The sequence below is a fragment of the Entelurus aequoreus genome, linkage group LG05 (assembly GCF_033978785.1).
Source record: "Entelurus aequoreus isolate RoL-2023_Sb linkage group LG05, RoL_Eaeq_v1.1, whole genome shotgun sequence".
Taxonomy (NCBI): domain Eukaryota; kingdom Metazoa; phylum Chordata; class Actinopteri; order Syngnathiformes; family Syngnathidae; genus Entelurus; species Entelurus aequoreus.
Window position 1 is genome coordinate 5,230,984 of NC_084735.1, and position 24,715 is coordinate 5,255,698.

At 39.4% G+C, this 24,715-nt stretch overlaps 1 protein-coding gene across 1 annotated transcript in view; it reads right to left on the minus strand.

The window, feature by feature from the left end:
- Positions 1–8,384: 8,384 nt before the first annotated feature.
- The window catches only part of LOC133650052 (cysteine and histidine-rich domain-containing protein 1-like), a 31,890-nt gene continuing 15,559 nt past the window's right edge, over positions 8,385–24,715 (minus strand). The window contains exons 6-11 of the mRNA XM_062046837.1: positions 14,315–14,373; positions 14,167–14,237; positions 13,983–14,088; positions 9,100–9,219; positions 8,971–9,033; positions 8,385–8,888 (exon numbers count right to left, since the gene is read on the minus strand). Coding sequence (XP_061902821.1) covers positions 8,718–8,888; positions 8,971–9,033; positions 9,100–9,219; positions 13,983–14,088; positions 14,167–14,237; positions 14,315–14,373 — 590 coding nt within the window. The 3' untranslated portion in view covers positions 8,385–8,717. The remainder of the gene's footprint in view (positions 8,889–8,970; positions 9,034–9,099; positions 9,220–13,982; positions 14,089–14,166; positions 14,238–14,314; positions 14,374–24,715) is intronic.

Consider the following 24,715-nt stretch of genomic DNA (forward strand, 5'->3'; position numbering starts at 1 on the left):
GGACTTTAAAACTGTCACATTTTATATTGAAAAATGGTTAGAGTGCAAAAGATGCCGGACATGGTGGGATGAACATGTTTTTAAGGATTTCAGTCAATAAAACATCCTCACATTCACAGACCCCTTGAGGGACTCTTTCCCCCCCCCCCGCCGGAGTCCACTCCAGTGTTTTCATTCCTTTTTGTGTGCGTGTGAAAGTCCCCGCAAGTCACATGACCACGACTGCAGTTAGACCATGGGTGGGCAATTAATTTTTACCGGGGGCCGCATGAGCAACCCGAGCACCGCTGGAGGGCCACACCGACAATATTTCAATTAAATTTTGCTCAAACTATTTTTGATATACCGTAAGATAAATAATAATAATAATAATTTCATTCAACCTAACTTAACTTTATACAAAAGCAGATTGCTTTTGATGGTTTTATGTTTAACACTGTTTTACACAACACTTCCTGATGTATAATACAATGCAAAAATGTCAACTTCTGTCACTTTATCCTGCATCCTCTTTAAAAGTCCAAAATTTTTCCCCGTCAGATTTGGACAACCATCTGTTGTCACACCTGCCAGCTTGTCCCATTTCAGTCCTAACATGTCCAAACACGCATTTACCTATGTGAACAAGTCATTACCTGTGGTTGTCTCTTTAACTGACTGCATGGCTGCCAGCTACTCCGTGATTTGAAAGTCTGCAGTTATCCAACGTAAGAAGATGAGCAGCTGGGCGGTGTCACGTACATCGCAGCTCTCATCCAAAGCCAGTGAAAAACAGTCAAAGTCGGCCGTTCTGTTCTTCAGCTGAAGCTCCAAATTTCCAGCGATGGTTCCAACCCGCCTCGTTACAGTGCGTCGGGAGAGTGACACGTTCTCAAATGCGCCCCTCTTCTCCGGGCATGTCAGCGCAACAGAGTCCAATAAGCACTCCCTAATAAAACGCCTTACTTTTTCTGGCGATTTTGTGAGAAATGACGAAACTTGTCCTGACGGCTGCATCTCTGGGGGTGTGAAATTTGGCAAAAAGTCCTTGTTGGGTTTGCAGTTTTACCATCAACGCTCAGCCTCCCTTGCGCGCGCGTCATCAGACAGATTCCGGTATTTTTCCTCGTGCTTCGTCGTGTAGTGGCGATTCAAATTATAATCTTTAAACACAGCAACCTGTGTATCACAAATTAAGCACACGGCTTTACCTTTCATCTCTGTAAAGAAATACTTAGCAGTCCATGTCTTGTTGAAAACACGCCATTCCTCATCAACTTTTCTTTTTTTAGCGTGAGCTGACATCTCGGTGGTAACCGGGCATCACTTGTCGCTGTGCACCTTCACTCACAGGTTACACACGGACATACGCCCATAAATAACACTTTTCAAAATAAAAGCAGCACAATTGTATTGCACGCACGACAGACGCAGAATGCCCAGGTCTGAGTTCGACTATTTAGAAGCGTGCAAACTGCTGTAAAAGTGTTGCCAGAATTGCTCAATAGAAAGGAAACTAACTAAAAATTGGAGCATTCACACAACGACGTCAATAAGCCATTTTAGGTGAACAAGACAAATATGGTTGATAACTTCATCAATCAATAGACTAATGTCAAACTCCTTGTCATTAAGGGCCACATCGCAGGGCATCTGTATTATTGTGTGAATGTCCACAGAGACACACAATAATACAACCCTGTGAAACATTGACACATGTAAGATTCCACAGCAAAACACCATCTATTTATTATTATTAATCGGCGGCAAAACAGTGGCGCGCCCCACAGCCCAGAGTGTTCATCCGATCGGAACCCTTCAAGTATCAAAACGTTCACCCTATCAAATGTTCTTGTAATCAGCCCACATTTTCGGTATGTTAGATGGAATCTTTACCTGACGTGTTTCGACTGTCATCTGCAGTCTTCTTCAAAAGGATCACCTGACCACGGTGACGTGTTGCCTTTCAGCTGTTCTTATAGACTTAGACTTCCTTTTTATTGTCATTAAAATTTGAACTTTACAGTAGAGATGAGAACGAAATGTTGTTGCATTAGCTCGTTGTAGTGAAGGATAAAAGAGCAACAAGGTGCAGATTGTGGGAAGCAGATCAGAATCATATCCATATTTAAGTGTTACTTCTTTCTAAACTCCTATAGTCATATAAAGAATAGCTAGTATTCTTCCTTCTTTTGAGTCTCATAGTAAGGTGTCGGCCTTCTAGATTGGAATGTGTCAGAGTAGCGATAACTCGGAGTAGTCTAAACAAAGGGCGTGGGGGCGAGGGACAGAGGGAAGATCACGGGACTTCCGGGGGTTTGAGGGGAGACCGATCTGGACCGGGCTGGGGAACGCTGGTGTGCTAGATTGGTCTCACGTTTGTCCTCTAAGCTTGGAGAATAAACCACAAAATACCAACTGCTGCCTGTTGATTGAATATAAACATCAGCTTATTGCCATAAAAAGAATCTGGGAGAGACTAGCAATTTGAATTCCCCATTGGAGGAATGCTGGTCAACGCAACAAGATATACTGTATATAAATAGATTAATGTACGATAAATACATTATACTTTTGCATATGCATCCATCTTTATGGATGTGTGTTATATTGTCTTTATATTCCAGCTAGTTAATCCGTTTTGGGGGGGAATTGTGGGGATTATTATAATACGTTCAAGAGTCTGATGGCCTGTGGGAAGAAGCTGTTACAGAACCTGGAGGTTCTGCTACGGATGTTGCAGATCCTCTTTCTAGAGTCCAGCAGTGAAAACAGTCCTTGGTGGGGGTGGGAGGAGTCTCTGCAGATTTCCTGAGCCCTGGTCAGGCAGCGGCTTTTTGCAATATAGGCGTGGCCAACCAGGCAGACCTGTCAAGTCTACCTGGTTGTCTTGTTCTATTTTGTCTTTTGGATGTACGAGTAACTGTCTTGTTTTTTGTGTGATGTTTAACTGTTGTGTTTCTTCATGACTTGCTGTATTGGTTCAGTTACTCCCCTAATGCAGTGTTTTTCAACCACCATTATGGTGTGCCGTGAGATACAGTCTGGTGTGCCGTGGGAGATTATCTAATTTCACCTATTTGGGTTAAAAATATTTTTTGCAAACCAGTAATTATAGTCTGCAATTTATGTGTTGTTGAGTGTCGGTGCTGTCTAGAGCTCGGCAGAGTAACCGTGTAGTACTCTGCCATATCAGTAGGTGGCAGTGTGCAGGTAAAAAGGTGTCTAATGCTTAAACCAAAAATAAACAAAAGGTGAGTGCCACTAAGAAAAGGCATTGAAGGTTAGGGAAGGCTATGCAGAACGATACTAAAACTGAACTGGCTACAAAGTAAACAAAAACAGAATGCTGGACGACAGCAAAGACTTACTGTGGAGCAAAGACGGCGTCCACAATGTACATCCGAACATGACATGACGATCAACAATGTCCCCACAAAGAAGGATAAAAACAACTTAAATAGTCTTGATTGCTAAAACAAAGTAGATGCGGGGAATAACGCTCAAAGGAAGATCTGAAACTGCTACAGGAAAATACCAAAAAAAGAGAAAAAGCCACCAAAATAGGAGCGCAAGACAAGAACTAAAACACTACACGCAGGAAAACGGCAAAAAAATCAAAATAAGTCACGGCGTGATGTGACAGGTGGTGACAGTACACCTACTTTGAGACAAGAGCTATAGTGATGCATGCTTGGTTATGGTTTAAAGTCATATCCAACAATTGCGACAACGACTTTTTACGGTCAACTGAGTTTTGTTTTTTAATGATTTCTGCTGCTGGTTTTTCCAACGCAAAAAATGTGCCTTGGCTCAAAAAAGGTTGAAAAACACCGCCCTAATGTATGGTAAGGTTATGACCTCTTTGTTCTTTATTTCAGGTTTTTCTTTTGGTCTCTTTTCCTTGTTGTTCCCCTTTTTTGATGGCCCAGGTTGGATATTGGCAGTTTTTGAGTGCATTTTTGTTGCGTTACTCTTCTTGTTCTTCTGTTATGATGTTGGCCCGTTCACAGAGTGTTCTCACGACTGATAGTTTGTGTTCTGTGGGACTTTCGGAGGTCCAGAGTAGATATTAGTCGGTGTGTGTCGGTTTTCGATGAACACTAATGTTTTGACTGCCGTCATCTTTGCGGTGGATTTTCATGTTCAAAAAAGTTATGGTCCTGTTGATTTCCTCTTCATGTGTGAATTTGATGTTTCCGGTCTTGTCAATACTGTTGAGGTGGTCTGTAAGATCATCTGTGTTGGGAGTTTCTTGCCCTGATGTGGGATCTGAGCCGAGGATATCGTTGTGGCTTGTGCAGCCCTTTGAGAGCACGTCATTCAAGATAACGGACACGTGGTTTATCCAATGTTTTTTTCTTACAAGGCCCCGCCTTCTGAAATACATCTCCTATTGAGAAGTCCCAGATCCTTCTGTGGAGCTCAGCGAACTATAAGGATCTGACGGGAGTCAGGTTAGGAAATATGTCCCTGGACACAGAAAAACTTGAATTATGACCAATGTCTGATCCTGTAACTACTTTGTATCAGATCCATACCCAGATTTTTAGTATTATCCAAAACTTGTGTAAAGTATCAAACAACAGAGTAGTAAGTGATTATTACATTTGAACAGAAGTGTATAGAACATGTCAAAACAGGAAATAAGCAGATATTAACAGTAAATGAACAAGTAGATTAATCATCCATTTTCTAACTGCTTATGTTACTGCATACTGCAACCAGTTTGCTTACCTTACCTGCACTGGCTTCCTGTGCACTTAAGATGCGACTTTAAGGTTTTGCTACTTACATATAAAATACTACACGGTTTAGCTCCAGCCTATCTCGCCGATTGTATTGTACCATATGTCCCGACAAGAAATCTGTGTTCAAAGAACTCCGGCTTATTAGTGATTCCTAGAGCCAAAAAAAAGTCTGCGGGCTATAGAGCGTTTTCTATTCGGGGTCCAGTACTCTGGAATGCCCTCCCGGTAACAGTTAGAGATGCTACCTCAGTAGAAGCATTTAAGTCCCATCTTAAAACTCATCTGTATAATCTAGCCTTTAAATAGACCCCCCTTTTTTTAGACCAGTTGATCTGCCGTTTCTTTTCTTCTCCCCTCTTCTCCCCTGTCCCTTGCGAGGGGGAGTTGCATAGGTCCGGTGGCCATGGATGAAGTGCTGGCTGTCCAGAGTCGGGACCCCGGGTGGACCACTAGCCTGTGCATCGGTTGGGGACATCTCTGCGCTGCTGACCCGTCTCCGCTCGGGATGGTTTCCTGCTGGCCCCACTATGGACTGGACTCTCGCTGATGTGTTGGATCCACTGTGGACTGGACTTTCACAATATTATGTCAGACCCACTCGACATCCATTGCTTTCGGTCGCCCCTAGAGGGGGGGGGGGGGGGGGGGGTTTACCCACATATGCGGTCCTCTCCAAGGTTTCTCATAGTTATTCACAGACGTCCCACTGGGGTGAGTTTTTCCTTGCCCGTATGTGGGCTCTGTACCGAGGATGTCGTTGTGGCTTGTGCAGCCCTTTGAGACACTTGTGATTTAGGGCTATATAAATAAACATTGATTGATTGATTGATTTACTACTAAAAACGAAGTTATCTAGTATGTTCTTATTTAATGTTGAATTTCTTCTGTGATTGCAATAAGAAATGTATGTTTAAATGTATCAGAAGATGTTGCTAAAATTAAGACCTAAATGACATTTTTTTTGTTGTCCCTTTATTTTGAAAAGTATCCAAATATGTTTTGGTACCGGTACCACATGGGGACAAACACTAGTAGGGACTAACGCCGATACAAAGATCATCGATGTCAGGGATGTCAAACTGGTTTTCATTGAGGGCCACATGGCAGTTATGGCTGCCATCAGCTTACGGAAATGTTTGTGTTAAATTGACATTGGTTTTGACAACATTATATTGTTAATGGAAAAACAGCACAAGTTCTTATTTTATTCTGGCAACTTAGCTGCCAGTTTTTCTACCGTAAAAACAAATGTACCGTCTTTCCATTTACAGTAGTACACCGTTAAAAAAAACAACCGTAGATTTTACAGTCAAAAACCGGCAACTCAGTCAACAGAATTTTAACGCAAAAACCAGTAGTAGGTATTTTTCAATTTACAGTAACATGTTGTAAAGAACAACTAAAGTTTATTGTCATTTTTATTCATGTGATGGGTAGTGTTGCGTCTGACCAGTCTTCCTCTCAGGGAATACAAGTCACTGGTCAATCCCAAGTTCTTTCAGATGACATATATGCAGAGTAAAAAGGACCATCAAGACAGAATAGGAATATTATCAAGTTTTACTAAAGCTTTAGGAGACCCGTCCTACAGTCCGTTAATAGCGGCATCTAGAAGTGGTCTGAAAATCAAACGGGAAGAGACAACTTATTGAATACGAAAACAGCCCCCACCCTGCCCAGAAAGGAATACAGCCTCATTGTTCTAATACTGATAAGGTAAAAAGGGAGTATGCTATACTGGGAAAATATTAGCTGCTTTAAACATGACTATGAATAAAGAAAGAACTGTTAAAAATATATGCATTCTCCACAGTAGTTTGCTGTAAAGTTAAGTATTTTTAGACGAAAACATGTTTGGAAAGTATGATAATATTAGGGCTGCAACAACTAATCGATTAAAATCGATTATAAAAATAGTTGCCGATTAATTTAGTCATCGATTCGTTGGATCTATGCTATGCGCATGCGCAGAGGCTTTTTCAAAAAAAAATAAAAAAATAAAAATATATTTTTATTTTTTAAATAAACCTTTATTTATAAACTGCAACATGTACAAACAGCTGAGAAACAATAATCAAAATAAGTATGGTGCCAGCATGCTGTTTTTTTCAATAAAATACTGGAAAGGATAGAAATGTAGTTTGTCTATTTTATCCGATTATTAATCGATTAATCGAAGTAATAATCGACAGATTAATCGATTATCAAATTAATCGTTAGTTGCAGCCCTAGATAATATACTATTAAAGTTTAAAAGGTATGTAATTTCAAGCTGTAAATATATTTTTCCTGTCAAAATGAAAAAAAATCTATTACATTTAGTGAGAAAATATTAAGTACTTTATTGACACATATCATTTCCAGGTGTTTGCGGGCCAGATAAAATGATGTCGCGGGCTAGATCTGGCCCCCGGGCCTTGAGTTTGACACCTGTGATCTATGTAGACATTGTCGATGCTGAGAAAGACTGTGCACTAACACACCCCCATACCATCACACATGCTGGCTTTTACACTTTGCGCCTAGAACAATCCGGATGGTTCTTTTCCTCTTTGGTCCGGAGGACACGACGTCCACAAGTTTCCAAAAACAATTTGAAATGTGGACTCGTCAGACCACGGAACACTTTTCCACTTTGCATCAGTCCATCTTAGATGAGCTCAGGCCCAGCGAAGCCGTCGGCGTTTCTGGGTGTTGTTGATAAACGGTTTTCGCCTTGCATAGGAGAGTTTTTAACTTGCACTTACAGATGTAGCGACCAACTGTAGTTACTGACAGTGGGTTTCTGAAGTGTTCCTGTGCCCATGTGGTGATATCCTTTACACACTGATGTGGCTTGTTCATGCAGTACAGCCTGAGGGATCGATTTCTCCAGATTCTCTGAACCCTTTGATGATATTACGGAGCGTAGATGGTGAAATCCCTAAATTCCTTGCAATAGCTGGTTGAGAAAGGTTTTTCTTAAAGCGTTCAACAATTTGCTCACGCATTTGTTGACAAAGTGGTGACCCTCGCCCCATCCTTGTTTGTGAATGACTGAGCATTTCATGGAATCTACTTTTATACTCAATCATGGCGCCCACCTGTTCCCAATTAGCCTGCACACCCGTGGGATGTTCCAAATAAGTGTTTGATGAGCATTCCTCAACTTTATCAGTATTTATTGCCACCGTTCCCAACTTCGTCACGTGTTGCTGCCATCAAATTCTAAAGTTTATGATTTGCAAAAAAAAAAAAAGTTTATCAGTTTGAACATCAAATATGTTGTCTTTGTAGCATATTCAACTGAATATGGGTTGAAAATGATTTGCAAATCATTGTATTCCGTTTATATTTACATCTAACACAATTTCCCAACTCATATGGAAACAGGGTTTGTAGAATAACATGTTTTTTTTTCCGTAAAATTGTCCTGTTTAAGAGGTCAGGATGTTTTTGGTAGAAAGTGCCGCTCTAACAATGGTTCTAACAAAGAATCTCTGACATTGTTTTAGTTCCAGTACTCACTCTGAATAAAGTGCATCATCAGGTGTTACGACTGTACTTTGTCCTTTGTCTTTGCTGCCACCTGGAGGAGAGAAAGAGAACACCATCAAAACATGACTAATGAAATATACGAGTGTATATTCTAATATAAATATTCTTCGCAGCGTCTTGGGTCTTAGACCACTTTATTAGGAATATACTGTGACAACACTCGGAGACATGATCATTCAAGCACGTTCTGGTGGGTCGGACAATCCGATGGTTCCTTTTTCATTCATGAAATCTGGGCTGGAATATCAGAAAAGAACATTTTAGCAGCTCAAAGTGGAAAAGTCCAGATGGATGAATGGATGGTCCTGCAGCAAAATGACAATTGAATATGATTTTCAACAACAACAAAAAAAACATAAAAAACTTGGACCAACGGCCAGCACCAAGATGAAGTGCTCTAATTGAAAAGCATGATGGGAAAGTCCAGGAGTTGCTAAAGTTTTGACGTTGTCAATCGCTTTCTTCGTCACTGTCGTCCTCTTCTTTCTTCTGGTCCTCCTTTGGCGGAGATACGGGGGGAGGGAGGTCCAGGCGGGCCCACGACATGGCTTCGGACTTCTTCATGGCGATCTCGATCTTGGCCGCCATCATGTTGACCGCGCTCTTGCTCACGTCGATCACCTGCGGGGACGAAAGCGACGGCGTTCAGGGTGAGGCTTTTTGCACGCGGCCGACGTCCAGGGGACATTTGTGATGAACGTACTCCCCAGAGGCTGATCTTCTGCTCAAACTCCTTCTCGCCTTCGAAGACCACGTGGATGTTGAGCTGGGGACGACAAAGGCGCGTTAGCTGGGAAGCCACGACCGTTTCGATTCAGGCGGCGTCGCTCACCGTAGTGCTGTTGGCGTCCACGTAGCTCAGCTCGGGCACGCCGTTCTTGGCGTAGATGGAGATGATGACCTGGGAGCCGGTCTGGTGCCAGTCGAATCTGCACGGAACCACCTTCTTACCCTAAAACAGTGGTACTCAGTTATTTTCTGTCACGCCCCCTTGGAAGTTAATGTTTGTATTTTATCTGTATGTTCAAAGATGGTTCTTTATAGGGCTGGGCCAGGGGTCGGAAACCCGCGGCTCCTTGACCACTCTGATGCGGCTCAGCTACATACATGCCGACCCCCCCGATTTTCCCAGGAGATTTATGAATCTCAGTGTCTCTCATAGATTACTCCCAGGGAAAAAATTATCCTATTTACACTCTAATTACTAAATAAAGGGCGTGCCCTAATTGCACTGCAGTAATTGTCCTCTATAGCATTTACATACAGCGTGCCAGTCCAGCCACATGTTGCATGTTGTTATTACTTGCACACACAGGAGACAGCAAAGCATACTTAGTCATCAGCCACACAGCTTACACTGACGGTAGCCGTATCAAACAACTTTAACATTGTTACGTTACAAATATGCGCCACACTGTGAACCCACACCAAAAAAGAATGAAAAACACATTTCTGGAGAACATCCCACCGTAACACAACATAAACACAACACAACCATTACCCAGAATCCCATGCAGCCCTAACTCTTCCGGTCTACATTATACACCCCCGCTACCACCAAATCCCCCCACACATCAACCCCCCCCTCTCCGTGCGTTGGTTGAGCGGAAGAGTTAGGGCTGCATGGGATTCTGGGTATTGGTACCGTCAGTGTAAGATGTGTGGCTGCTGAGTTAGTACGCCTTGCTGTCACTTACGTGAGCAAGCTGAAATTGCATTCTACGTGTGGTCGAGCAGGTACACTGTTAGGGCAGACTGTAGAGGGCGCCAAATGCAGTGTCATCACGCTCTGATATTCGGGAGTCTCCCGGGAAAAATGAGAGGGTTGGCAAGTGTGACGCTATCAAGCGCCATTCATTCAAAACTCGCGGGCTGCACTAACATCAAATTTCCACATTAAAGTGCGTGCCGGTGCGTGTGTCGGAGACCCCTAGTTAACATAGCACAAAGCGTTTAAGCTTTGTATGCGGTGTTTTTCATTTTAAATTTTAAATTTTTTTTTTTGGCTCCCATTACTTTCTTTAATTTGTGAAACTTGCCAAAATGGCTCTTTGAGTGGTAAAGGTTGCCGACCCCTGGGCTGGGCGATATGCCTTTTTTTAATACCGTAATTTCCGGACTAATAGGTTGATGTGTCAAAGATAGTGGGCCACCTTATTGACCGTGTGAGCAGCTTTGATTGCTCCAAAGCCACTTTTTAACTTCAATTGTGAATGAAGAGTCATCTGTTAGACTTTTCAAGTTTGTTGCGAGGTCGTTCCATTCCTTTATGGCTTTATATGAAAAGGCTGATTGTGCAAAAGAGGTTTTACATCTGGGTACGCTACACTGCCCCCTGGTGGAGGCTCGTGTGTTTCTAGTTGTCACAGCAGATGTAAACTGGACAAAGTGCTTAAGTGGCGCTGGTGCAGTGTTATTTAAGATTCGATGGGCCATTCGTATTGATGCTAATCTTTGAATGTTAGCTAAATTCAACAATCTATATTTTTGGAGAACTAAACAATGATGGTGGTGTTGTGGTTTTCGGTCAAGGATTTTGAGGGATTGTTTGTGCAAAGTTTCCAATGGCCTCAGTGTCATTTTGCTTGCCTGCGACCAACATGTTGTACAATAATAAAAACGAGACATAATCATTGCATTAAAATAAGTTTGAGCTGCCTCCAGTGTTAATGAATTCCTGATACATTTGAACGTTTTTATGTTGTATTTAAGACTCTGGCACATCTGTTTGATATGTTTTTTAAAGCCAAGTGTTGGCTCTAAAATGACACCCAGGTAACGATATTCACTAACATTTTGTATTATTACCTTATTACCGTAATTTCCGGACTATAAGCCGCTACTTTTCCCCCTCGTTCTGGTCCCTGCGGCTTATACAAGGGTGCGGCTTATTTACGGCCTGTTCTTCTCCGACACCGACGAAGAGGATTTCGGTGGTTTTAGTACGCAGGAGGAAGACGATGACACAATGATTAAAGACTGACTTTTCATATACCGGTAGGCTGGTTATTTTGATAACGTACAGGCAAGCACTTTGTATTACTTTGCAGCGTTGTATTATTTGTACTCTGCACGAATGCTGTTCGCCATGTCAAAGATGTGAAAGTTTGATTGAATGATTGAAAGATTTATTGTTAATAAATGGGACGCTTTGCGTTCCCAAACAGTCATCTCTGTCCCGACAATCCCCTCCGTGGTAGCAGGAACCCCTATATACTACGCTAATTACACATCAAAACCCTGCGGCTTATAGTCGGGTGCGGCTTATATATGGAGCAATCTGTATTTTCCCCTAAATTTAGCTGCGGCTTATAGTCCGGAAATTACGGTATCTCGATATTTTGAGGCCATGTCACGATACACGATATATATCTCCATATTTTGCCTTAGCCTTGAATGAACACTTGATGCATATAATCACAGCAGTATGATGATTCTATGTGTCTACATTAAAACATTCTTCTTCATACTGCATTAATATATGCTACTTTTAAACTTTCTTGCAGAGAGGGAAATCACAACTAAAAGTGTATTTATTAAACAGTTATTAAGCATTTCCAAAACAGAAAGTGCAAGATTGTCAGACATTTTAAAACAAGCTATTAGTGCACTTTTGTGCATGATGTCACTAATGCCTGGTTCACACCAATGGCGCTTGCCGCGCTTTAAAGCGGCGAGCAAAGCGCCGTCATTTTTGTCAATTTTTCCTACGAATATCCCGATCGCTGAAGTAATGTTATGCTTTGATACGCTCTGATACGAATTAGTTGCCGCTTTTTTACCGTTCCTCACACTTTGATACGCTTTAAATCACGCTTTGATACGTGTTATTACGCTTTATTGAACTTTATTACGCTTTGATGCCATCCTGACGCTTTAAATCAGGCTCTGACACGATTATCAAGCTCTGTTGTGCATTGTTACAACAAAAATAAGAAAAAAATTTGAAAAACTCAGTATACTGTTTTCCACACATTTTTTATATTCATTTATTTTTTTCAATTTCTGTTTTTTTCCCGTTATATTATGTGTTATATCTTCATTTCTTTTATTTTTGTCATCTTAATAAATATCTATCTTTCATTTCTTATGCTAGTTGAAAATAATAAAAGGCAATTATCCACACATTTTTTATATTCATTTATTTTTTCAATTTCTCTTTTTTTTCCGTTATATTACGTTTTATATCTTCATTTCTTTTATTTTTGTCATCTTAATAAATATCTATCTTTCATTTCTTATGCTAGTTGAAAATAATAAAAGGCAATTATCCACACATTTTTATATTCATTTATTTTTTCAATTTCTCTTTTTTTTTCTCGTTATATTATGTTTTATATCTTCGGTCTTTATTAACGGTCTTTATTCGAATCCCTCGGAACGAATCCCGTCCCGACCAGAATGCCCCTTGAGACATCACAAGAATTTACGTCACGTAGCTCAGTCATTAGGCGCAGATAGGGAAAGCAGGAAAAACAATGGAATAATAAAGTTCAAAACAATATAATCCAATGAATAACTTTACTGAGAGATTTGAGCAGGGTACAAACACATGACGAACACTTTTACGACCAACCGGAAACATAGCAACCAGGCTAGCAACGCACCTCCTTTACGGCAGCTGTCGCAACGTTCTTAAAGCAACCGCAGCACATACATATATATACAACATATCTCCCTTTTTTAACTTTTGTTTCTCTTTCCTTGTAAACAAAACAAAATCACACTGTATATGTGTTGTCTGTCTAATTATAAATAATGCAGACGAGGCGTGTTGGCTGAGTTCTTGACGTTTACTTTCACGGGTGACGACATGCAACAACACTTTTCGGGGCTACCGCGCATGCTCGTCACTCCCGTTGCATGATGGGTAGTGTAGTTGTTATGTTCCCTAGCTCATAACATCTTTCCCCCTATAAAGAAAGATTTTAACTCAATAAAGTGTATTTCTTTTTTTAGCTTTAACTTTTCATTTTTTAGCATTGTAACCACATTTGCAAACAACTTTTCTCTTCATAGAATGTTCTTTCAATAAAGAAATAAAGTGCAAAAATGTCAAAGCATCATAACAAACAGTTATGTTCCAATAGCAGCAGAAGTGCACTTTTTGGAGAGCTGTATTATTTTCAGTTTTGTGCCCAAGGGACTGATTTTATTTAACACTATAGTATTATTTATACACCTATAGTGATCACAGAGACAGCTTGTTTTTGTGATACTGTATATATTTGTTTTTCTGAAAAATCCCACTTAATATACTTTGGGTAACAACAGTCAATATTTATTTTTTTTATTTTATTTTTTTAGGGGGGTAACAGTCAATATTTATTTATTTATTAGACTTTATTTTTTTCTTATATAATAAAAGTGAGCTTTTGTTAAACCAAATATTGTGTGTTTTTTTCCATATACAACAACCTATCTGGACTCCATAAGAGAATCGATAAGGAATCGGTTCGATAAGAGGATTCGATAATAGACTCGAACTCGATAATTTCTTATCAAACATCATCCCTAGTTATATCACCAAAAATGATTCCCGGGCGCGGCCACCGCTGCTGCCCACTGCTCCCCTCACCTCCCAGGGGGTGATCAAGGGTGATGGGGCAAATGCAGACAAAATAGCACCATTTTCCCTGACATTATTGCACGGCAAAGTCTATTTGGGCTGTAATTGTTACGATGTACCACTAGATGGCGCCAACGCACTCCTACCTCATCCTTTTTCCTCCACGCGTGTGAGCCGTTGGTGCATCCCACCTGGGAGAGGAACGTGTTGAAGTCGGAGGTCTTCTTCTTGCAGCAGCTCCAGTACTTCATCCTGGGCGTGGCACAACGACAACAAAAACACGGATTTAAAATGGTTGTTGTCGCAAAGATGGACGTCAGCAACACCGACCCTTCGTGGAAGATTGGGAATCCTGAGTGGAATAAGCACACGTCCGAGTCGGTTGCGGGGCCGTCGTAACTCTGAAGACGAGAAAGGCGAGCTTCAACTCGGGCGACTGCTTTATGGATCTCAAATACACACAAAAACTTCCACTTACTTTCGTGCATCCTCCATTTTTACATGTCGTCCCGGTCTTGACCTCGCAGTCGTCTTCTTCTGCAGAGACATCAGTCAACACGCTAGCAAGAGCTTCGAGAAGGTACTGACAGCGTTAGAAAGCATCAACGTCAAACTTTTACTGACGCGCTCTGACAAAGAGCAAAGAGCAAAGAGTAGGCAAATTCCCAGCAGTACTCTAAAGGAGAGAGGACAAGACCAGTGTCCGAGTGTCAACATTTGGCATGGACTTACTTTTGAGTAGAGATGTCCGATAACGGCTTTTTTGCCGATATCCGATATTGTCCAACTCTTAATTACCGATTCCGATATGTACAGTTGTGGAATTAACACATTATTATGCCTAATTTTGTTGTGATGCCCCGCTGGATGCATTAAACAAAGTAACAAGGTTATTGGACCTGGTTCAAAGAACCCTTTAAACAAGCTAATTTCATTAACAACCAGGTCTGGTGAAGATAAGGTCCATTTAAAAAAAAATTATAAAATAAGATAAATAAATTAAAGGCCTACTGAAATGATTTTTTTTTTATTTAAACGGGAATAGCAGATCCATTCTATGTGTCATACTTGATCATTTCGCGATATTGCCATATTTTTGCTGAAAGGATTTAGTAGAGAAAATCGACGATAAAGTTCGCAACTTTTGCTCGCTGATAAAAAAAAAAGCCTCGCCTGTAGCGGAAGTAGCGTGACGTCACAGGAGCTAGTATTCCTCACAATTCCCCGTTGTTTACAATGGAGCGAGAGAGATTCGGACCGAGAAAGTGATGATTACCCCATTAATTTGAGCGAGGATGAAAGATTCGTAGATGAGGAACGTTACAGTGAAGGACTAGAGAGGCAGTGCAGGGTGTATCTTTTTTCGCTCTGACCGTAACTTAGGTACAAGCTGGCTCATTGGATTCCACACTCTCCTTTTTTTATTGTGGATCACGGATTTGTATTTTAAACCACCTCGGATACTATATCCTCTTGAAAATGAGAGTCGAGAACGCGAAATGGACATTCAGTGCCTTTTATCTCCACGACAATACATCGGCGAAATGCTTTAGCTACGAGCTAACGTGATAGCATCTTGCTTTAACTGCATATAGAAACAAAAGAAATAAACCCCTGACTGGAAGGATAGATAGAAAATCAACAATACTATTAAACCGTGGACATGTAAATACACGGTTAATGCTTTCCAGGCTGGCAAAGGTTAACAATGCTGTGCTAACGACGCCATTGAAGCTAACTTAGCAACCGGACTGCACAGAGCTATGCTAAAAACATTAGCTCTCCACCTACGCCAGCCAGCCCTCATTTGCTCATCAACACCCGTGCTCACCTGCGTTCCAGCGATCGGCAGAAGGACGAAGGACTTCACTCGATGTGTTTGGCGGCCCGGAGACGTAGGAAGTCAAGGTGAAGTCGGCGGCTAGCGCAGCTAGCGCGGCTAGCGCGGCTAGCGCACCAACAAAGTCCTCCTGGTTGTGTTGCTGTAGTCCGCTGCTAATACACCGATCCCACCTACAACTGTCTTCTTTGCAGCCTTCATTGTTCATTAAACAAATTGCAAAAGATGTCCAGAATACTGTGGAATTATGAAATGAAAACAGAGCTTTTTGTATTGGATTCTACGGGGTACCATAACTTCCGTTAGTCGGACTTCGTCACGCGCATACGTCATCATACCGCGATGTTTCAGCCGGATATTTCCCGGGAATTTTAAAATGTCACTTTATAAGTTAAGCCGGCCGTATTGGCATGTGTTGCAATGTTAAGATTTCATCATTGATATATAAACTATCAGACTGCGTGGTCGGTAGTAGTGGCTTTCAGTAGGCCTTTAAAAACATTTTCTTGAATAAAAAAGAAAGTAAAACAATATAAAAACAGTAACATAGAAACTAGTAATTAATGAAAATGAGTAAAATTAACTGTTAAAGGTTAGTACTATTAGTGGAGCAGCAGCACGCACAATCATGTGCGCTTACGGACTGTATCCCTTGCAGACTGTATCGATATATGTGACCCGTGCTGGCAAAATGAGTCGGAATACGCACAGGCTAATTTTGACCAACAGGCAAATAAGTGACAAAAATGTATCTTGGTTGAAATTGAGATTTTCACAAAAATGAGTCCATAAAGCCACAATCTAGCGATCCCAATCATCGAAATAGCAAGAAAACATCTTAAATCAACTTTATTTGAAGGTTTTGTACGAGGTATGTCTTCAGAAATGAGTCCTTTGTGTTGAAATTCCTTGAGAAAATGAAGTGTTTTCAACGCTCACTCGCGGCAATAAGTGGGAATCCCCCTAGCCATATTTGCTATCATTGTGACGCCAAGTTGACCTACTTTGTAAAAATGAGCATGGAATTCCCGATGACGCCATTCTGAACCAATAGAATTCGAGTTTTTAAACCTGTCCCGACGTAAACAAATCCGGCTTGTTGCTAAGCGGTCGCTGTGAGGCGTACCCTCATTGGTTGAATCACCCCGCGCGGTGCATTGTGGTATCATGGCAGCGCCCTGATGAAAAACAACACAGTAATTCGAGCGGAATATTTGGTGAAAAAAGGTGATTTTCGAACATTTAATTATTATTTTTGTGGATAAGTTAGACCAGGGGTCACCAACGCGGTGCCCGCGGGCACCAGGTAGCCCGTAAGGACCAGATGAGTAGCCCGCTGGCCTGTTCTAAAAATAGCTCAAATAGCAGCACTTACCAGTGAGCTGCCTCTATTTTTTTAATTGTATTTATTTACTAGCAAGCTGGTCTCGCTTTGCCCGACATTTTTAATTCTAAGAGAGACAAAACTCAAATAGAATTTGAAAATCCAAGAAAATATTTGAAAGACTTGGTCTTCACTTGTTTAAATTCATTAATTTTTTTACTTTGCTTCTTATAACTTTCAGAAAGACAATTTTAGAGAAAAAATACAACCTTAAAAATGATTTTAGGATTTTTAAACACATATACCTTTTTACCTTTTAAATTCCTTCCTCTTCTTTCCTGACAATTTAAATCAATGTTCAAGTAAATCTATTTTTTTTATTGTAAAGAATAATAAATACATTTTAATTTAATTCTTCATTTTTGCTTCTGTTTTTTCGACGAAGAATATTTGTGAAATATTTCTTCAAACTTATTATGATTAAAATTTTTAAAAAAATATTCTGGCAAATCTAGAAAATCTGTAGAATCAAATTTAAATCTTATTTCAAAATCTTTTGAATTTATTTTAAAATGTTTGTTCTGGAAAATCTAGAAGAAATAATGATTTGTCTTTGTTAGAAATATAGCTTGGTCCAATTTGTTATATATTCTAACAAAGTGTAGATTGGATTTTAACCTATTTAAAACATGTCATCAAAATTCTAAAATTAATCTTAATCAGGAAAAATTACTAATGATGTTCCATAAATTATTTTTTTAATTTTTTTCAAAAAGATTCGAATTAGCTAGTTTTTCTCTTCTTTTTTTCGGTAGAATTTTGAATTTTAAAGAGTCGAAATGGAAGATAAACTATGTTTCAAAATTTAATTGTCATTTTTTTCATGTTTCCTCCTCTTTTAAACCGTTCAATTAAGTGTAAATATCATTAATTATTAATAATAACAGAGTTAAACGTAAATTGAGCAAATTGGCTATTTCTGGCAATTTATTGAAGTGTGTATCAAACTGGTAGCCCTTCGCATTAATCACTACCCAAGAAGTAGCTCTTGCTTTCAAAAAGGTTGCTGACCCCTGATCTAGAATATGAATGGATGGATGAAATTAACTCAGAATGTTTATAGTGCTATATAATGACATTTTGAATTAATTTGAAACGAAAAAATTAATCCGTGACCCACCCCTATTAAAAAAACGAGAGGGAAAAAGTTAACTTATTTAGCTTTTTTATGCTTTATACTCACAGCAAACTATGCAAATATGAAGATTACACTACACTAGTGCCACAAATAGAATGCAGACCTGTTGGGAACGCTGTACCAATGTCACAAAACGGGGAGGAAATTATGCAAGGGCTTTGTCGGTGAGCAACATTCCTCAAAAAGTTATTGGCATATTGAAACTTTCAGGCAATGTCAGGAACGGGATAAAGTTTCGGAGCCGTACATTTACGAAACGAGCTCGACGTCTGTTTGTGAATGCGAGCGGCGCCGCAGAGACGAGAGGTTGGAGACTGAATGCTTTTACACTTTATTTATGCTATTGAACTTTTGAGGATGCCTTCAACTACCTCGGATTGATTTTTGTGCTTTTCATTTCCAATGAGCCGAAGAATATAAAGCAGGGCTGGGCAATAAAACCGTATCAATAAAAAAAATGAATTTGATTCTTTGCATGGAGTGAGAAGACAAAAGTCAAAATGGAGAAATTGTGGATAAAGAGGAAAAGTCAGGCCAGTGTGGTCTGTACCTGACGCAAGGCAAGACCGCTAATACCACATCACCTCAGCCGCGCTCACCCTTTAGAGCACAGCTGTAATGTCCTGCCACTAAACCTGCAGAAAATAGTTCTCAGGTTTCTCTATGTTTACATTTTCACACTTTGCACTAGATTCTTACACTTTTTTTTTTAAAGCTGGGGTACCTAAGTTATATTGTTTCACTAAAAAAACAATCATATTAGCTTCGTAACAGTAATAATAATAAAAAAATTTTAGGGATGTCCGATAATGGCTTTTTGCCGATATCCGATATTGTCCAACTCTTTAATTACCGATACCGATATACACAGTTGTGGAATTAACACATTATTATGCCTAATTTGGACAACCAGGTATGGTGAAGATAAGGTCCTTTTTTTTTTTTAAATTAATAAAATAAAATAAGATAAATAAATTAAAAACATTTTGTTGAATACAAAAGAAAGTAAAACAATATAAAATCAGTTACATAGAAACTAGTAATGAATGAAAATGAGTAAAAAGAAGTGTTAAAGGTTAGTACTATTAGTGGAGCAGCAGCACGCACAATCATGTGTGCTTACGGACTGTATCCCTTGCAGACTGTATTGATACATATTGATATATAATGTAGGAACCACAATATTAATAACAGAAGGAAACAACCCTTTTGTGTGAATGAGTGTAAATGGGGGAGGGAGGTTTTTTGGGTTGCTGCACTAATTGTAAGTGTATCTTGTGTTTTTTATGTTGATTTAATAAAAATAAAAATTAAAAATAAAATAAAAAAAACACACAAAAAAACCGATACCGATAAAAAAAAAAACGATACCGATAATTTCCGATATTACATTTTAAAGCATTTATCGGCCGATATTATCGGACATCTCTAAAAAAAATGGTACATCTGTGTGCTGTATGTGCCCTATAATTAAATATTTTAGTAAATAAAACCCAGTCAACCCCAAGATTGAATCTGGAGGGGTATCCAGAGCCCAAAAAGGATCCTCCTCATTGGCCGACGCCACATATAGAAAAGTGCGTAGACAGAGCACATTTGTTTGTAGTAAAGAATGGCTTCCGAACACCCACCTGGAAAGAGGGCTATACCTGCGCTTGCTGTTACAGCGGACACTGCTAAAAAAAAAAAAAAAAAGAGGAAATCTGAGGAAGAAAAGAAAGCCGCTGTACGTCTAAAAAAAAACAAAGAAGAGCCAACACTCGTATAAATATTGGTCTGGCGTATTTAAGATGGAGGGCAGTCTTGGACTAACTTTGGACGCACAAGTGTCTGTTTTTTTCCTAGACAGGTTCTATTTTCCTATATTTTGTGTGGCGACGTGTGCTAATGATAGTCTGCAACAAAATACCAACAAGGGGATCCTTCAATGCAACTTCAGACTGTCAACAACCTGTGTGTGTGCACGCACAGTTCTTGTGCGCTCCTCCAGAGAGAAGGAGATTGGGAGGGACTATCAGGCAGGTGCGCATAGCACGGGGGGCGGGATTTACAATTTCTTACATATTCCTTCATTTTAAGAGCTTATTGTTAAGTGTTCAATGTGATTTGACTATTTTGTTGACATTATTGGAGTGTTTTCCACGCTTGTTTTCCATAGGTCATAAAAAAATAATAATTATTGATATTGATCGATATAATAATAATACAATTTAAATAATTACTGCTAGAGATGTCAGGTCACACTGAGGGTGACCGTATAAACAACTTTAAAGGCCTACTGAAATTTATTTATTTATTTAAACGGGAATAGCAGATCCATTCTATGTGTCATACTTGATCATTTCGCGATATTGCCATATTTTTGCTGAAAGGATTTAGTAGAGAAAATCGACGATAAAGTTCGCAACTTTTGCTCGCTGATAAAAAAAAAAGCCTTGCCTGTACCGGAAGTAGCGTGACGTCACAGGAGCTAGTATTCCTCACAATTCCCCGTTGTTTACAATGGAGCGAGAGAGATTCGGACCGAGAAAGTGACGATTACCCCATTAATTTGAGCGAGGATGAAAGATTCGTAGATGAGGAACGTTACAGTGAAGGACTTGAGAGGCAGCGATGGACGTATCTTTTTTCGCTCTGACCGTAACTTAGGTACAAGCTGGCTCATTGGATTCCACACTCTGACTGGAAGGATAGATAGAAAATCAACAATACTATTAAACCGTGGACATGTAAATACACGGTTAATGCTTTCCAGGCTGGCGAAGGTTAACAATGCTGTGCTAACGACGCCATTGAAGCTAACTTAGCAACGGGACCTCACAGAGCTATGCTAAAAACATTAGCTCTCCACCTACGCCAGCCAGCCCTCATCTACTCATCAACACCCGTGCTCACCTGCGTTCCAGCGATCGGCAGAAGGACGAAGGACTTCACCCGATGCGTTTGGCGGCCCGGAGACGTAGGAAGTCAAGGTGAGGTCGGCGGCTAGCGCGGCTAGCGCTCCAACAAAGTCCTCCTGGTTGTGTTGCTGTAGTCCGCTGCTAATACACCGATCCCACCTACAACTGTCTTCTTTGCAGCCTTCATTGTTCATTAAACAAATTGCAAAATATGTCCAGAATACTGTGGAATTATGAAATGAAAACAGAGCTTTTTGTATAGGATTCTACGGGGTACCATAACTTCCGTTACTCTGACTTCGTCACGCGCATACGTCATCATACCGCGACGTTTCAGCCGGATATTTCCCGGGAAGTTTTAAATGTCACTTTATAAGTTAACCCGGCCGTATTGGCATGTGTTGCAATGTTAAGATTTCATCATTGATATATAAACTATCAGACTGCGTGGTCGGTAGTAGTGGGTTTCAGTAGGCCTTTAACACTGTTAAAAATATGCGCCACACTGTGAACCCACACCAAACAAGAATGACAAACACATTTCGGGAGAACACCCGCAGCTTAACAACATAAACACAACAGAACAAATACCCAGAACCCCTTGCAGCACTAACTCTTCCGGGACGCTACAATATACACTCTCCGCTACCACCAAACCAACAAATCCCCCCCCCCCACACACACACCTCAACCCCACCGCCCACCCACTCCCCATCTCCCGAATTCGGAGGTCTCAAGGTTGGCAAGTATGCTCTAGTACAGTGGTCCCCAACCTTTTTGTAGCTGCGGACCGGTCAACGCTTGAAAATTTGTCCCACGGACCGGTGGGGGGGGAGTGTTTAAAAAAAAAAAAAAAAAAAAAAAAAAAAAAAAATTTTTTTTTTTTTTGCATAAATAAATACAATCATGTGTGCTTACGGACTGTATCCCTGCAGACTGTATTGATCTATATTGATATAGAATGTATATATTGTGTTTTTTATGTTGATTTCATTTTTTTAAAAAATAAAAAATTTTTAAAAAAAATTAAAAAAAAATTTTTTTAATTCTTGTGCGGCCCGGTAACAATCGGTCCGCGGCCCGGTACCGGTCCGCGGACCGGTGGTTGGGGACCACTGCTCTAGTATACCGAAGCTGTTGTTTTGAGGCATGTTTAAAAAAAATAAAAAATAATGCACTTTGTGAAAGTCAAAGTATAGTATTTCCCATAGTTGTAGTGGTTATTAGGATTATCTCAGGGAGAGCATGTCCCAAATTCCAAGATGCTGTTTTGAGGCATGTTAAAAAAATAACGCACTTTGTGACTTCAATAATAAATATGGCAGTGCCATGTTGGCACTTTTTTTCCATAACTGGAGTTGAAGTAGTTCTCTTATTTTGGAAAACCTTGTTTTTGATTGAGTGATTGAGACTTTTATTAGTAGATTGCACAGTACAGTACATATTCCGTACAATTGACCACTAAATGGTAACACCCCAATAAGTTTTTCAACTTGTTTAAGTTTAAGTTAATCAATTCATGGTAAAGTTACATTGTTTAATGCATCCAGCGGGGCATCACAACAAAATTAGGCATAATAATGTGTTAATTCCACAACTGTATATATCGGTATCGGTTGATATCGGAATCGGTAATTAAGAGTTGGACAATATCGGAATATCGGCAAAAAAGACATTTTCGGACATCTCTAATTACTGCATAACAAAAATTCTACTTCATAGTTAAATAAAAATAACAGGGAAAATTAATTTTACACAGCCTTTATTTCCTGGCACTAAACCTGCAGAAAATAGTTCTCCGGTTTTTCTACGTATACATTTTCACACTTTGCACTATTTTCTTACACTTTATGAAGCATTTCTTACATATTCCTTATTTTCAAGAGCTTATTGTGAAGTGCTCAATGTGATTTTACTATTTTGTTGACATTGTTGGAGTGTTTTCCACGCTTGTGTTGACATTTCCTTTCTGCCTTGATAGCTGAGGGATTATAATCAGAGGAAGTTACATTTCAAATAAAAATATTACATATTTTATTCTCACTCTTCTTATTTTCCATAGGTCATAAAAAAAAAATATTGATATCGATCGATATAATAATAATACAATTTAAATAATTACTGCATAACAAAAATTCTACTTCATAGTCAAATAAGAATAACAGGGCAAATTAATGTTACACAGCCTTTATTTCCTGGCACTAAACTTGCAGAAAATAGTTCTTCTCCGGTTTTTCTATGTTTACATTTTCACACTTTGCACTATTTTCTTACACTTTATGAAGCATTTCTTACGTATTCCTTATGTTTAAGAGCTTATTGTTAAGTGTTAGAATAGAATAGAGTTGTATTGTCATTATTACAGTGAAAAGATTCAAAGAACAACGAAATTGGAGCAGATCCCCTAAGGTGTATACACAATAATTGAGTCATATAAATAGTAAAAAAAGAATATATGTATCTATATATATGTATATATTAGGGCTGTGAATCTTTGGGTGTCCCACGATTCAATTCAATATCGATTCTTGGGGTCACAATTCGATTCAAAATCGATTTTTTTTCAATTCAACATGATTCTCGATTCAAAAACGATTTTTTTCCCCGATTCAAAAGGATTGTCTATTCATGGAATACATAGATTTCAGCAGGATCTAACCCAGTCTGCTGACATGCAAGCAGAGTAGTAGATTTTTGTAAAAATCTTTTATAATTGTAAAGGACAATGTTTTATCAACTGATTGCAATAATGTACATTTGTTTGAACTATTAAATGAACCAAAAATATGACTTATTTTATCTTTGTGAAAATATTGGACACAGTGTGTTGTCAAGCTTATGAGATGCGATGCGAGTGTAAGCCACTGTGACACTATTGTTCTTTTTATTTTTATTTTTATAAATGTCTAATGATAATGTCAATAGAGATTTTTAATCACTGCTATGTTGAAATTTTAACTAATATTGATACTGTTGTTGATAATATTCATTTTTGTTTCACTACTTTTGGTCGTGTTTGTGTCTCCTCTCATTTGCTCTGTTTATTGCAGTTCTGAGTGTTGCTGGGTCGGGTTTGGTTTCGGAATTGGATCCCATTGTTATGGTATTGCTGTGTATTGTTTTGTTGGATTCATTAATATAAAAAAAAAAAAAAAAAAAAAAAAAAAATTTTTTAAATGAACTTTTTTTTTTAAAATCGATTTTTAAAAAACGAGAATCGATTCTGAATCGCACAACGTGAGAATCGCGATTCGAATTCGAATCGATTTTTTCCCACTCCCCTAGTACAGTGTTTTTCAACCACTGTGCCGCGGCACACTAGTGTGCCGTGAGATACAGTCTGGTGTGCCGTGGGAGATTATCTAATTTCACCTATTTGGGTTAAAAATAGTTTTTGCAAACCAGTAATTATAGTCTGCAAATTATGTGTTGTTGAGTGTCGATGCTGTCTAGGGCTCGGCAGAGTAATACTCTTCCATATCAGCCTGTAGCTAATTGCTTTGTAGATGTCGGAAACAGCAGGAGGCAGTGTGCAGGTAAAAAGGTGTCTAATGCTTAAACCAAAAGTAAACAAAAGGTGAGTGCCCCTAAGAAAAGGCAGTGAAACTTAGGGAGGG